The 14,623-nt window shown below is 41.8% G+C and overlaps 2 protein-coding genes across 2 annotated transcripts; one reads left to right on the top strand and one right to left on the bottom strand.

Moving 5' to 3' along the window:
* Window positions 1-1,218: 1,218 nt before the first annotated feature.
* On the bottom strand, window positions 1,219-4,964 carry LOC308479303 (adenosine receptor A3-like). Its single transcript, XM_081009891.1, has 2 exons — window positions 4,481-4,964; window positions 1,219-2,166 (listed from the first exon to the last, which is right to left on the bottom strand). Exons 1-2 carry the CDS (start codon window positions 4,954-4,956, stop codon window positions 1,566-1,568), a joined length of 1,077 nt encoding a protein of 358 aa, XP_080866017.1. The 5' UTR covers window positions 4,957-4,964; the 3' UTR covers window positions 1,219-1,565.
* A 6,494-nt stretch (window positions 4,965-11,458) lies between these two features.
* Window positions 11,459-13,733, top strand: LOC308479308 (adenosine receptor A3-like). Its single transcript, XM_081009900.1, has 2 exons — window positions 11,459-12,137; window positions 12,353-13,733. The coding sequence occupies exons 1-2, from the start codon at window positions 11,809-11,811 to the stop codon at window positions 12,975-12,977; spliced, it is 954 nt and encodes a 317-aa protein (XP_080866026.1). The 5' UTR covers window positions 11,459-11,808; the 3' UTR covers window positions 12,978-13,733.
* The last annotated feature ends 890 nt before the right edge of the window (window positions 13,734-14,623 follow it).

Below are 14,623 nucleotides of genomic sequence, written 5' to 3'. Positions count from 1 at the left end.
GAAAGGTACCAGCAAGTGTAGTATCAGTTCAGCCCTGGCTTGCTCATATTTTGCACAATGCAACAAAATATGTTTTATGGAATCGATGTCTTGAGCACACGGGCAAAGTCTGTCCTCATAGTGATCGTGTCAGGTATTTCACTCAGAAAAGTGATCATGTCAGGTATTTCACTCAGAAAAGTGATTGTGTCAGGTATTTCACTCAGAAAATTTCTGCGCATAGCAACATCTTCTGACACATCCTGTACCACTAAGTTCACAGCACGTTTAGACAGCCAACATACAGTACTCATGGCTGTGCCTACCTTTACAAGAGCCTGCTTTCCACTGAGACATTCAGCAACATTTGATGCTTCATCATAGCATTGGCCATGACGCCTGTCAATAGAGATCAAAGCAGCAAAGTACATCTTTCAAAACAGAAGAGTTTTAGCAGTGATGGTATCATTTTAATAAAATAAAAGAATTTAAGGATTTAATCAGGAAAGTTCACATGGATACAATATTATTTGAATAAAGTATTTAAGACCTAAGAAATGAGGGTTTGGGGAACAAATAACACAAACAGATCTGTTGGAATTTAATATTAAAGTGCTGTCCAAAATGTATAAGATACTATTGGATTGGACAACAGGATGAGCAAGTAAAATCTTCAATGATACATTGGGTAATAGATATTGGATACAATATAGATATGGAAGCATGGGAATGATTGTGGAATACGGATATAAAATTTACAGCATGCTATGGTTTAAGAGAAAACAGAAAATGTTATATAAAAAAGGTAAAGGGACCCCTGACCGTTAGATCCAGTCGTGGCCGACTGGGGTTGCGGCGCTCAATACTGAGTAAACTGGCAAAAATATATAAATCAAAATCAAGTAAGTATTGGAAATGTAAAGAGAAAGAAGGTACTTTCTAGCATATGTGGTGGTCTTTGCAGTAAGGTAAAAGTTTACTGGGAAATGATATGTAATGAATTGAAAAATATGTTTAAAATAACATTCGTAAAAACAACAACCAGAAGCTTTCCTCCTGGGAATTCTAGGGGTAGAACTACCTAAAGAGTATAGGAATTTATTCATGTATGCGACTACAGTGGCAAGAATGTTATTTGCCCAAAATAAGAAGTCCCGACGAAAGAAGATTGGATACAAAAACTCATGGAATATGCAGAAATGGTGAAACTTACTGGAAAAATAAGAAATCATGACAAACTTTATAAAAGATTGGAAATGGTTTATTGAATATGTACATTTGACACACTGTGCCAATACTGGCACATCTTTGACTGCTTGCTCGGCCAAAATGTATATGTAGAACCAGAACACAGCAGATGTAGGTTGACAGAACCTCGGACTGCCAGCTGTGTTACTGGATGCTACAGCAGTGAACAGCAGGCATTAACAAGGGGTAGAGTTTGTTTCTGAAAAGTTCTCTTGACTGCTTCAGACCAAAACAACTGTTACATAAAGTCTCGGGAAGCAATAGCTCCCCTGTCAGTAACTTTATTGTATCTTAGGGCAGAAGACATAAAGCTAGACAAGGCCATCTGCATGAGGCAGCTATGAGTGTTCAGATGTAGTTGCACTGGGCGATGTAGCATCTTCTGGATCCTTGTGCACGATATAGGTTCTTAAAATCTGGATGCAAGTTTCCCGGAACTTCTTTATCCTGAAAGTGTAGACGATGGGATTCATGACCGAGTTGGAATGCGTGAGAAGGATGCCCATGTATGTGAAAAGCGGTATGTTCTGTATTTGGCCCAAATGCTCGATGCAGTTCAGAATGCACAGTGGCAGCCAACAAACAGCAAATAAGAAGAGGACCAGAGCCAATGACTTGGCTGTTCTGAACTCCTGCCTATAAAATGACCTTTGCCCGTTGACATTCATTGAACAGGGCTGCAGCTTTGTGCGGATGAGGCAGAAGATCTTTGCATAAAGGATGCACATGACAATCAGTGGGATGAGGGTTCCGGCAAAGAAGCTCAAGTATATCATGTAGTCCATTTTTATCACATTTGTGAAGGTACAGTTAATGAAATCAGAGTTTTCTGGTTTTGGTTCTGCCCATCCAAACGGAACAAATCCCACCAGCAGTGACAAGAGCCAGATTGTTGCCAGAGCCCCACAGATTTTTTCCCGACTGCTTTGCATCCTATACCTGTTTTGAGGAGAGAAAAACAAACTTGCATCAAATGTGCAAGAGATTCTAATGTTGGTAGTCTTATTTCCTTATAGCGCCCCCCTTTTTGCTTTAATTGTGCCGTTTTTCTTTTGTTTCCTTTTTATTGTTACTGGGGGTTTTTAAGGGCAAGCTGTATAAAATGTGAGACTATCCGGCTGAATTTATTGACAGCATTTTGCTGATCTGGAGCATTTTGCATATACTAATTTGGTTTTCAATAAATAGCAATACAGTGCTACCTCCGGTTATGAACTTAATTCTTTCCAGAGGCCCGTCCTTAAGCTGAAACTGTTCTTAACATGAGGCGCGCTTTCGCCAGTGGGGCCTCCCGCTGCTGCCATGCCACCATCATGTGACTTCCACTCGCATCCCAGGGCAAAGTTCGCAATAAGGGGCATCTACTTCCAAGTTAGAGGAGCTCATTACCCAAAGCATTCGTAAGGAGGACGGTACATAACACCAGGTTCCACTGTACTTAACAACAAAAACAAAAATGAAACAGATACTTTAAAGTGGCTATGTTTAAACCGTGATACGGACTGTGGCTTTATCAGAGAGACCAACAGAAAGCCGTTTTAGTGAAGAGGAGGATAATGATTTTGCTTTGTGTCCTCCACTCCCAAAGCAGGACTACAATGGTACCTTGGTTCTCAAAATTAGTCAGTTCCGGAAGTCCGTTCCAAAACCAAGGCGGGCTTTCCCATAGAAAGTAATGCAAAATGGATTAATCCATTTCAGACTTTTAAAAACAACCCCTAAAACAGAAATTTAACAGGAATTTTACTATCTAACAAGACCATTGATCCATAAAATGAAAGCAATAAACAATGTACTGCAGTCACACAATCAATCAGTAGCTGAACTGCAGTCACACAATCAATCAGTAGCTGAACTGAAAAATATTGGCACTAATGGAAAAGCTGACACAGAGAAGTTCTGGACCAAAGGGTTGTAGCTCAGTGGCAGGAAATCTGCATGCAGGGGTCCCAGGTTCAACGTCTGGCATCTCCAGAGAGAAAGACGCCCACCTGAAAACCTGGACAGCTGCTGCCAGTCAGTGAGGACAGTGCTGAAATAGATAACCAATGGTCTGACTCAGTATAAAGCAACTTCCTCTGTTTCAAACGCTTTACCAGGAAATTGGATAAAGATTCTTTGGAATTATTACTTAAACTGGAAACTAACCAGAACCCTATCCTTTATAGAACTATTGGAATGCTGGATATATTTGTCTTCATATAAATAATTGTGGAGGGCTGTACATCTGAATGTAACCATTAATCTCTATTGGAAGTGATGGATTTTTTTATATATATTTTTTAAACAACCCAAAGGAATTGCATATTCTGTCTGAGCACGACTGGGTTATTCCAATGCAGCCATGCATGCTATGCATCATATTTATCATGCCTTTTTTATTTTTAGAAATTTTCTAAATGGTACAATTGCAAATGTTTGCATCACTGTTTGCTTAAAACCTCAGGCTACACTATGCTTTGCATGGCATATTAAACAAAATGCATAAGCTTTCTATCATATGGGGAACAGCAAAACAGAAATGAAAGTTATGGCACCCTTTTGAACAAGATTCTTATATTGGCAACAGTATTCATATTATTTAATTTAAAGCCAAGCTGAAGAGTTAAGAACTATGCTCCTTCAAAAGAGTTCTAAAATCACCTCTGTATGTTGATTTTAGAACTGTATTGAAGGAGCATAGGGTTAAGAACTTAATTTGTTCCGGAGGTCCGTTCTTAACCTGAAACTGTTCTTAACCTGAAGCACCAATTTAGCTAATGGGACCTCCTGCTGCCGCTGCACAATTTCTGTTCTCATCCTGAAGCAAAATTCTTAACCTGAAGCACTGTTTCTGGGTTAGCAGAGTCTGTAACCTGAAGCGTATGTAACCTGAAGCATATGTAACCCAAGGTACCACTGTATATATTTAACCCAGCTGAAAAATCAGCAGTCATCCTCAAAAAGCAGGTGGAACACAAAAGGCAAACCAGGGGGAAGGCCAGCAGCTCAGTGGAAGAGCGTCTGCTTTCTACACACCAGGTGCCAGATTCAATACGCAGCATCTTCAAGTTGGGCTGGCAGAGAACCCAAGTCTGAAACTCTGGTGAGCCACGGCCAGTCAGTGCAAGCAATACTGAGACCAACAATCTGATTCAGTGTAAGGCAACTTCCATTAGTCCTTAAAATCTCTTGCTTCTATATCACCCAAGCATTTAAACAGTAGTGTGCAAACCACCCCTGAGAAAAAAGTCGCTGACAAAGTAGAACTCACCGAGTAAGCAGCCGTAATCTCAGATATCTGTCGATCGCTATGGCGAGCAAGGACAGGATGGAGGCCTGAGTAAAAATCATGAGTTGACAACACATGAAAAGACAGGCATAATAGTGGATCTCGATTTGTAAGCTGACTACGATAGCCAGTGGCATGACGAGGCCAACACCAATATCGGCCAGGGCCAGCGAGATAGCAAAGTAGAAGGTGGTCTTCTGAAAGGCTGGGTTTAGCTTCACGACCCAAATGACCAGAACATTGCCCAGGATAGCCAGCACTGCAATCACAGCCTCTAAGGCAATGTAAACTCCTTGCACAGCCTCAAGCATCTCGGGAACCAAGATGTTTTCCCCTCGATGTGAAGAGAGTCCAGGTGGGAGGTGGGAGTCTTCTTCTGAAGCACAGCCAAAATAATTCTGACAGCTGGCTGCAGTTGCAGTTTCATGAGGGAGCAGCAGCAGAGCACCCCATAGCATTGTTTACTGTCAGAAATGACTCAGAACCACTTGCCACATTTGTCCACAGATAAGCACTTTCTAATTCTTAGGAACTGAATCTTTGAAAAGGAAGTTACACTTTGCTTTTGGACTCTGATCTCCTCTGTGGTCTTGAAGGCTTGGCATGGCTAAAGGATGGCAGGGATGGCCTTATTTTATTCTGTTTTCCTCATTTTTTAAAAAAAAATAACATATAGATACAAATGGTAAATATCAACATATAGAAACTTTCAAGCACACTGCATAGCAAAGGACTCCGCTGAAGCTCTAGTCAAACTCGCCAATCTCATTTCCGCCCTGGCTTACCTATGTTAGCTATGGAGGATGCAATGTCTGTTTCCTACTGTGTTTCCTCCATTACCTGTTGGGGCAGATACACCTGACACTAGAAAGCTTAATGTAGTGCAGGTGTGGGAAAACTTTGGTCTACCAGAAGTTGCTGAACTACAACTCCTATTATTCCTGGCCACTGGTTATGCTTGCTGAGGCTGAGGGGATTTGAAATTCAGCAACACCTGGAGGGCCAGAGGTTCCTCACGACTGGTTTAGATTAATGAATTTCGCTGCAATCATTTACCCACATCCCTGTGAAATCAATGGCAGTTACCGGTACTTGTTCCCTGAGACTGTGTTGTCAGTAAGGGCCTGTCCACCCTTAAGTATCGTGCCTAGAAAGCACACCCCAGACAGGTTTCCCTTCCTCCACTCCTTTCCCAGGGAAAAACCTGCTCTTAAACTCTAAATTGGCGCACCTAGATGTGGTGTTAGCTTCCACCCCATGACATCTGGTGAGAGTTAGGTGGCACCAGAAATGTTAATTTTATATGCATTTGAGCTTTGCATAGAAATATTGCAGACTGTACCTCTTGTGTTTTGTGGCTTCACATATTCTTCTTCTTCTTCTTCTTCTTCTTCTTCTTCTTCTTCTTCTTCTTCTTCTTCTTCTTCTTCTTTAGATAAAAATATTATTGGACACTCACAATTTCCTTGAGTGGTGAGACATTCCAAAGGTAGCCCTTCTAGTCACTTCTGAACGAGAGAGAGCACTGGAGATGGGTGGTGACTTTGTAATGCAGTCATATCTTGGAGGTCAAATGGAATCCGTTCAGGAAGTCTGTTTGACTTCAAAATGTTTGGAAACCAAGGCACGGCTTCCAATTGGCTGCAGGAAGGTCCTGCAGTCAATCGGAAGCTGTGGAAGCTGCATCGGATGTTCAGGTTTCAAAGCATGTTCACAAACCAGAACAATCACTTCCGGGTTTGCGGTGTTTGGGAGCCAAAACATTCGAGTCGCAAGGCATTGGACTTCCGAGGTACGACTGTATATGAGGAGAGTGGACAGTGGTGGGCAACCTCAGGTCTTGAGGCCAAATCCAGCCCTGTAGGCTTCTCTTCCTGCCATCCGATAGAGGTTTTCCAAGGATTGCTTTTTCTCCAATTCAGTGGTAAAATACAGGTTTTCTTGGGGAAAGTACTAGGAGAAAAACAAAAAAAAAACCTGCTTGGACACAGGCCTGGAAAGCCAAGACCGGTGCCTAAAAAGTGTGGAGCAAAAGTAAGTGTGGATGAGGCCTTTGTCTGGATGGGAGACTGAGAGGGATGCTTCAGTGTGTGCAGAAATTAGCCTACTCTTACAAAGATAAAATTCCATTCATGGCTCTGGCTACATTTGCATCTGGTTTTGACCTCAGAAGGTTGCCCAAAAGAATGGCTTTTGGACTGAAAAAAGGTTCCCTATCCCTGAAGTGGAGCATAAATTGCAGGAAAGAGGCATTCCTACAAGGCCACAAATTTGCTACCCTACCAGGTCCTTAAAGAGAGACCCTGCACCCTCAAGGTGCCTTCAGTTAGCTCCCTCTCTGTCTCAGCATCTTCCAAACTGCGAACCACTGTGTTCTCTCTCTCTCTCTCTCTCTCTCTCTCTCTCTCTCTCTCTCTCTCACACACACACACACACACACACACAAAAATACCCACACCTCTCTTCCCAATTTTCTAGCTGTCCTAACCACACACTCTTTCTTTTTCCACTTGCATTTCCTGTTCCTATAAATTACAGAGGCTTGTGGAGACATTTTGGTCAATATTCTGCTTTTTGATCAATCAGTTCTCTGCAAATTTCTGTGTGTAATGTGAATGGTTGAGTTTAATAAATAGTCTTATTTACAACAACATATTTCTTTACTATGTTGTGGAATGTAGTTGGAAATATAGATACATTAAAGAACACAAATTTGTCACTGCATCTTTCTGTTTGCTTAAAGAAGGTGGATTTCCAGGAGGATGCAGATTATTATTTTCTGAAAAGGGGGTAGTAGGCCAAATAAGTTTGGGAACCTCTGCTTCAGGGTGTCAAACAGTGTTGATAATATATTCTAGTTTAGGCTAAGTTAGACTTTGTTATTTTTGTGTGTATGTAGTTTCCTAAATCTTCATCAATTCTGAATTGGTCTTCTTAGACCTTTTTGTTTTATTTGATAACAGGGTTCTTACTATGCTGCTCTCTTAATATTCTTAATAAAACATATATTTGTTACTTCTGTGTGGCTATTTGGTCAAAGCCTTGGTCTAAAGAACACCTCAGTTCTCTTTGGTCATAGTTGTTTATCTTGCTTGAGGCTTCAGGAAGAAGAGAGTGGGAACTTTGGTTCTTGTTCCCTGGAATCATGGCGTCCTGTATACACTCAGGTTTCTCCTTGGCTGTTAACAGGAGTGACATTTAGCATTACCTTGGGGCGGGGCAGGGTATTGGTTGAAAACTGAAGCCCTATAACCTTGACATGGTAGCTTTGAGGAGGTTTTTTTCAGAGTTGTCTAGTATTCGTTTTGTGATCTTGCAAGAGAGTGCAAGCAGATAATCAAGCAACTATAGACACAGAGGAAGACTGAAAGAACATCTAACCTCAACCTCTATAAATACACCCATTTACTGGAAGTATTTTAACCACTATCTAAGGAACCATGATTTTAAGATTAGAAAACACAATATAAATACTAGCAACCCGAATCAATGAGAATAGGGAAACCAGTACCTAATGATCTTTGCAGATGATAGCTGTGCACAAAATCAGGATTATGTGTGCTTCGGAAAACTTAAAATTAATAAATTCAGTTAACTTGGCAAAACCTGAATTTTAATAGTATTATTTTCTTTTCCTTAAATTTTTATTTAGTTCGCTAATATTTGTAACCATTGCATTCCTTGCTGATAGCTACCATGCTAAGAGAGGGAGACAGACTATATTATTTGTTCAAATTAGCTGTTTGTATTGCAGGTGATTGTTTAAAATATTAATATATCATCTTCAGACACTGCATATTAATAATAAAACAAAATACAAGGGATTGTATGCAACTCATTTCATCAGCACAAGGATTTCTGCTTGTGCAACAGAACTTCCCCGCTTCCTATCCCAGCATGCACCTTGTACCCTCCCCAAATCCACTCCAGAGAGTTGGAGAAATACCCAGAATAGATTTTGGGGGCTCACAGGGGGAAAGAATGTCAGGAAGTTCAAGCGTGCAAGCAAAAATCCTTGCACTGATGAAATGAGTTAGTTGGATACCGCCCAATATTATTGGAACCAAAAAATTACCAGTAGTCAGACTTAAAACCATAGCAGGCATCATGAACCAGCAAAAGCTAAGTTAAACAAAAAAGTTTTTAGCATGCATTAAACTTAACAATGTAGTTGATACATGCCTTTTTTCTGGGTGGGGGATATTCCAGAGTATGGGAGCCACCACAGAGAAGGCTCTTTTCCTGGATGTTGACAGTTGCACACCTGCAAGTTGCAACAAACTGGGAGGGCCTCTGAAGATAATCACAGTGGTCATTTCTAAGCATTAATTTATTTTCTCTGGATTCATGTACAGTGGTACCTCGGTTGTCGAACACAATCCATTCTGGAAGACAGTTCAACTTCTGAAACGTTCGACAACCGAGGCACAAAGGGCAGTCAGCAAAGTAAATGGAAAAAATACAACAACGTGCAGCAGAAGCCGTTCAACTTCTGAGGTGTGTTTGAAAATGGAAGCAATTACTTCTGGGTCTTCGGCGTTCGGGTTCCGAATCGTTCAGCTTCCAAGATGCTTGAAAACCGAGGTACCACTGTACATTGATCAAAATTGTACTTGTCATGAGTTCCTTTGGATTCTTATTGCAATCAACATGCATTTGCATTTTAGGGAAGCATTTTAATCGCATAAAAAATCCATCAGATTTGTATTTAAAAGGATTTGGAGTGACTAGAGGCTTGTGGGGTATGTGTGAAAGCAATGGGTAATATTCAACTAAATTTTACTCAGGGAAAACTAGTTGAAATTAATGGACCTAACTTAAGTCATGTTGATTAATTTCAGAAGGTCTCCTCTGAGTAAAACTTAGTTGACCCTCACCTGATATGTTAGGTCCTCCTTTCTCTCAGAAAGGAGAATATGTTAGTGCTTCAGACCTCTTTAAATGGAAATACTAGACAAGCTGAGATGTGAGCCACCCCCATTTGCTAGGATGGAGGCTGAAACCTGTTTTTATTATTGATCTTGAATGTAGGTGAGGGGAATCTCTGGCTTGTGAGTCTAATTACAGCCATTAGGGCTCCCTATTTGCCTCACAAGGCTGTTTTGGCCAAGTCACAAGCACCTGCCCTATACTTTACTTCATATATGCCAGCAGGTGTTGGGCAGGTAGAGACATGGTTTGGATGAAAGGGGGTGTGCAAACACCACCAAGCAGCTGATTGACGCTGTCTGCAAAGCCCCTTGCCCAGTGCTTCCCAAGTGCTGCCTATTGGCTTAGAGCCGGTGTTTGAGAAGCATGTACACAGGATTTCCCTAATGCCAGCAATCAGCTGATAGTCAACACTAGCAAAGTGCTGCAAAAATGGCCACTGGTGCCATCATGATGTCAGGTGGTTGACAGGTGGGTCAAACTTGGCCTATGTGGTTGAGTGGAGATATGGATCTTACTTGCTAGCCAGCTCTCCGTGCATATATGACCTAGATTCCACATGTGGAAATGGAGAACAGAATAGCAGAAGTTTAGTGCTTGCTGGCAGAGATATGGTTTAGGATTTCCTGTTGCTATACTGATGTTGCATTGGGACTAGCAGTATCAGCCTTTGTGCATTGGTACCTTGGTTTAAGAACAGCTTAGTTTATGGACAACTGGATTAAGAACGCTGCAAACCCGGAAGTACAGTGATACCTCGGGTTACATACGGTTCAGGCTGCATACGCTTCAGGTTACACACTCCGCTAACCCAGAAATAGTGCTTCAGGTTAAGAACTTTGCTTCAGGATAAGAACAGAAATCGGTGTTCGGCGGTGCGGCAGCAGCAGGAGGCCCCATTAGCTAAAGTGGTGCTTCAGGTTAAGAACAGTTTCAAGTTAAGAACGGACCTCCGGAACGAATTAAGTACTTAACCCGAGTTACCACTGTAGGTGATTTGGTTTGTGAACTTTGCCTTGGAAGCAGAACGTGTTCCTCTTCCTGTTGAGTGTGTTCCATTTGTAAATTGAGTCCCCCGCTGCTATGGGAAAGCACACCTTGGTTTAAGAATGCTTTGGTTTAAGAACAGACTTCCGGAATGGATTAAATTTGTAAACCAAGGTACCACTAGTAGAACCTCTACTTACAACTGCCTGAGGTTACAAATGCTTCAGGTTACAAACTCCGCTAACCTGGAACAGTTACCTCAAGTTGAGTACTTTGCCCCAGGATGAGAATAGAAATTGTGCGCCAGCGGCACAGCGGCAGCAAGAAGCCCCATTAGTGAAAGCACACCTCTAGTTAAGAACAGTTTCAGGTTAAGAACAGACCACCAGAATGAATTAAGTTTGTAACTAGAGGTACCACTGTAACTGGGTGGCAGGAATGTCGAGTTGGAGACAGAAGTAGGGGGCCTTCTTTGGAATCTACTGCCCGTTGTTGCCGCTTTTATTTATTTTCATTTGTTAAATTTATATACCACCCTTCATCAAGAGACCACAAGAAAGTTTATAACATAGAACACATAATAAAAAGGCAATAACCCATCCCTCCTCACTTTAAAAGGCTACTGATTGGCAGGTGAAGAGGAATGTTTTCACCAGGTGCCTCAATGTAAAGGGCACATTTATGTCCTGGCACTTAAATGTTTTAACTTCCTCTTAAATATTTCTTTCACATAAAAACCAAGTTTGTAACTTCCTGTCAGGTTGGATGTTACTACATTGTTTCCTAAAGTTACCTCACCCCTTTATTGCTACATTTCATGGAAGTTGTTAAAATAAGATGTTTTTGAAAACTTCTTAGTAACCAACGTAACAGAGGGTGCCTAGGAACCTGTCATGAAAAGCGATCAAAATGCCATCCTTATCAAGCATGAGATGCTATCAGAAGCTTCAGGAAACCTATTGATAAAGTTAAATGATTTCTTTATCTTACAGATTTTCATTTCCTGTATTATCTAGACACACACACACACACACACACACACACACACACACGGCTTGTGCCAGTATTCAGTTTCTTATCAATACTTCAAATATGGTTATTTTTGTTTCGTTTCATAGCAACTTGCCAAAGCAGGTTGGAATGTGTGAAGCATTAACAGGAACTATTTTACTCTGTGGGTTCCCGCATGAAAGCTACTCTTTGAGAGGCAGAGTACAAGAGAACAGCTTACTTAACTTCTGCAATTCTACAAGGTATCGGGAAGAGTTTTTTTTAAAAAAAGACCAGTTAGCATATGAGGGGAAGCCTTAGATTCCAGCTCTTCTACATTGGGCTCTTGCTCTGTGAGGGCACCATAACTCCATAAGTTGAAGAGGACCGAGAGAAGTTTGTCCATGAATACTTTGCACATTGTCTACATCATCGTTGAGGTGCTGATAGCAGTGACTGCCACCTTAGGAAATGCTCTAGTGATCTGCGTGGTGAGACGGATCCCAGTCTACCAGAACACCACTTTTTACTTCATCGTGTCCTTGGCACTGGCTGATATTGCCGTTGGGGTCCTTGTTGCCCCTCTGGCCGTTGTGCTGAGGCTGGAGGTTGTTCTCCACTTCTACGCTTGCCTTTTCATCTGCTGCATCTTGATGATCTTTTGTCACGCTTCCATCATGTCCCTGCTGGCCATTGCAACAGACCGATATCTGAGAGTGAAACTGGCCATACGGTGAGTACCACAAAGTCATGGCTGTGGATTTTCATTGGAAAAGTTACAATATATCCCATGCACCAAAATAATGTCGTAGCACCTGTAATGCTCCTTGTGCTTTCTTCCAGCCTGCCGAAAATGAAAAAGTCTGTGACAAATCATAGTATAAGGATGGTGCTGCAAGCAGAATCCCACCTGTAAAATATTTTAAACTAACCTGCTTTTTCAAATAGATACAAAGCAATGGTCACAAGGAGAAGAATCTGGGCGGCTCTGAGTTTCTGCTGGATCACATCTCTGTTGGTGGGGCTCGTGCCCATGTTTGGATGGAACCTAAGGAAGCCTGAAAACCCCATCTACTTAAAGTGTTCTTACCCAAAGGTGATGAGCATGGATTACGTGGTGTACTTCAGCTTCTTCTCCTGGATCCTTGTCCCTCTGCTGATCATGTGTGCTCTCTACTCAGAGATCTTCAACATCCTCCAAACAAAGCTGAAACAAAATGCAACGTCCATGAAAGGAACACGGATCCTTTATGGGAGGGAGTTCAAGATGATCAAATCTTTGGCTCTGGTCCTCTTCTTGTTCATTGTGTGCTGGCTGCCTCTGCTCATTATCAACTCCGTCTCGCATTTCTGCCAAACATGTCGTGTCCCCCTGCCGGTGTTAGATGTGGCCATCCTGCTCTCCCATGCCAATTCTTCCTTAAATCCCATTGTGTATGCCTTGAGAATCAAAAGGTTCCGAAAAATGTATATCCTGATTTTGAAAACCCATGTCTTCTGCCTGAAACAAGAACCAGACACATCTAAAATGGAGAACACGTCCTCGGATCAGGTGATAGAAGAAAGTATCTGAAAAAACACTGAAAGAGTATTTCCCCACCAAAAGTCATTGTTTCCTTCCTTCCACAGTGTGAGTATTTAATATGACTGAATGAGAGACTCCAAGATAGTTGGAACACTGTAAATTCCATGCCCTCCCACATTTGTTAGATAACATTTGATTTCATTACTTTAATACTATAAAAATGTAGGTCTGTTTGTTGCAGAATAAAGAAATCAATGAAAACAGGCCACTTTCATAGGTCTGGTGGCTAGTGTGGTCTATTAATTAATTTTTGAAATGTTAACTTTAAAGTTGGTATTGAAAATTACCAGCACAGGTTGGGGCCTGGTTGTCATAGGGACTGCATTCTCTTTCCTATGTTCTCCATTCAACATCTGAGATCCTTTTCCATCTCATTCCCCAACTGAAGCATGACAGGTGACCAGAAGCAGCAGAGCCTTTCCAGTTGTGGCACCAACCTTATGGAATGTCCTTCTCAGGGCAGCCCACATGGCTCTCATCATTAAGCTTTTTTGTTTTTGTTTTGCTTAATTTGCTGGTCCAGCAGACTGCTTTGGGAAGCTGACTGCTGGCTTTTCCCTGTTCTTCATGCCACTGTGATGGAGCAATGCCTTTTTTAAAATGGATTTTTGTATCCCGCTTAGATACTTTAAAATATTAAGTGGTTTAGAAATGCAAAGAAAGATTGGCAAGGAGAAGCCACATCTTCTGGTCTATCCAAATGGGCTTTCATGTTCTCCGTTAGCAATTTTAGGAACCTGACCTCTCAGTTTCTCTCGTGCTCTGCCGTTCTCCTTCAGTTCCATTGGCATGTAACAAAGCTTATCATGAACTAACCAGTTTCCCAGAACAAACCCTGACTTAATTCACCATCCTTTTCATTACTGGTTGAATTTTGCTTGTACTGATGATGTATAGTCTCTTTGGGGACGTAGTTTCAAATGCATGTCACTTCCTGATGTGCACATTGCCCTGTGGTGACTCATTTGCTTCACCAGAATAGGCATCTCTAATAACCCTAATAACCCTTGTGGTGTTTGCCCTCCTAGGTGGGTCATAAGGAAAGGGTGAAGTGATTGGCCAGTGGGAACCCAAGGGGAGGAGTTAGAGTTAGAGTTGGAGTTGTCGGGAAGTCAGTTGGGAGTTGGAGAAGGAAGAGGGAGGATAAGTCTGTGGGTTGGTCTAGTTTTGATGTGCGAGAGTGAGAGAAACTGTTAGGAGGAGTCAGATAGACAGTTGGGATAATCAGTTAGAAGTTATTAGGAAGGTATAGGTCAGTAAAGAAACTAAGATTAAGAAACTGACAAGAAAAACGATCTGAAACCATAAACCATAACCTTGTTAATGCTTATAAAATAAACTTGCTTATTTGATTAACAACTGTCTGGACTCCGTGTGTACCCGAGTGAAACGGGTTGGTGGCAGTGGGGAAGCAATCACAGTGGTGGCACAGGGATCAATAGACCGTCAAACGTCCAGGGACCCTGTGTGATCGCCACAACCCTAAAGCTTCACTTACGACAGGGGTCTCATTCCCTTGTGAACAAGTTTCCAGGGTCCACATTCCAGCGGTGGGTGGGGCCAGAGGGAAAAGTGGGCGGAGCAATGGATATAACTCTTCCCTATGTACAGTAGGTTACATTTCAGTCATGCAA

This window comes from Podarcis pityusensis, assembly GCF_964106645.2.
Source record: "Podarcis pityusensis genome assembly, chromosome: 6".
Taxonomy (NCBI): domain Eukaryota; kingdom Metazoa; phylum Chordata; class Lepidosauria; order Squamata; family Lacertidae; genus Podarcis; species Podarcis pityusensis.
The sequence above is the reverse complement of the archived record's forward strand: the minus strand, read 5'-3'. Positions and strand labels throughout refer to the sequence as shown.

What these genes read in the sequence shown, in the direction of transcription:
- LOC308479303 (XM_081009891.1), bottom strand. Translation starts at nt 4,956, where the DNA reads ATGCTATGGGGTGCTCTGCTGCTGCTCCCTCATGAAACTGCAACTGCA. An exon ending in AGATTACGGCTGCTTACTCG is followed by an intron (nt 2,167 to 4,480) that starts GTGAGTTCTACT and finishes TCCTCAAAACAG; the next exon opens with GTATAGGATGCAAAGCAGTC.
- LOC308479308 (XM_081009900.1), top strand. Translation starts at nt 11,809, where the DNA reads ATGAATACTTTGCACATTGTCTACATCATCGTTGAGGTGCTGATAGCA. An exon ending in AGAGTGAAACTGGCCATACG is followed by an intron (nt 12,138 to 12,352) that starts GTGAGTACCACA and finishes TTTTTCAAATAG; the next exon opens with ATACAAAGCAATGGTCACAA.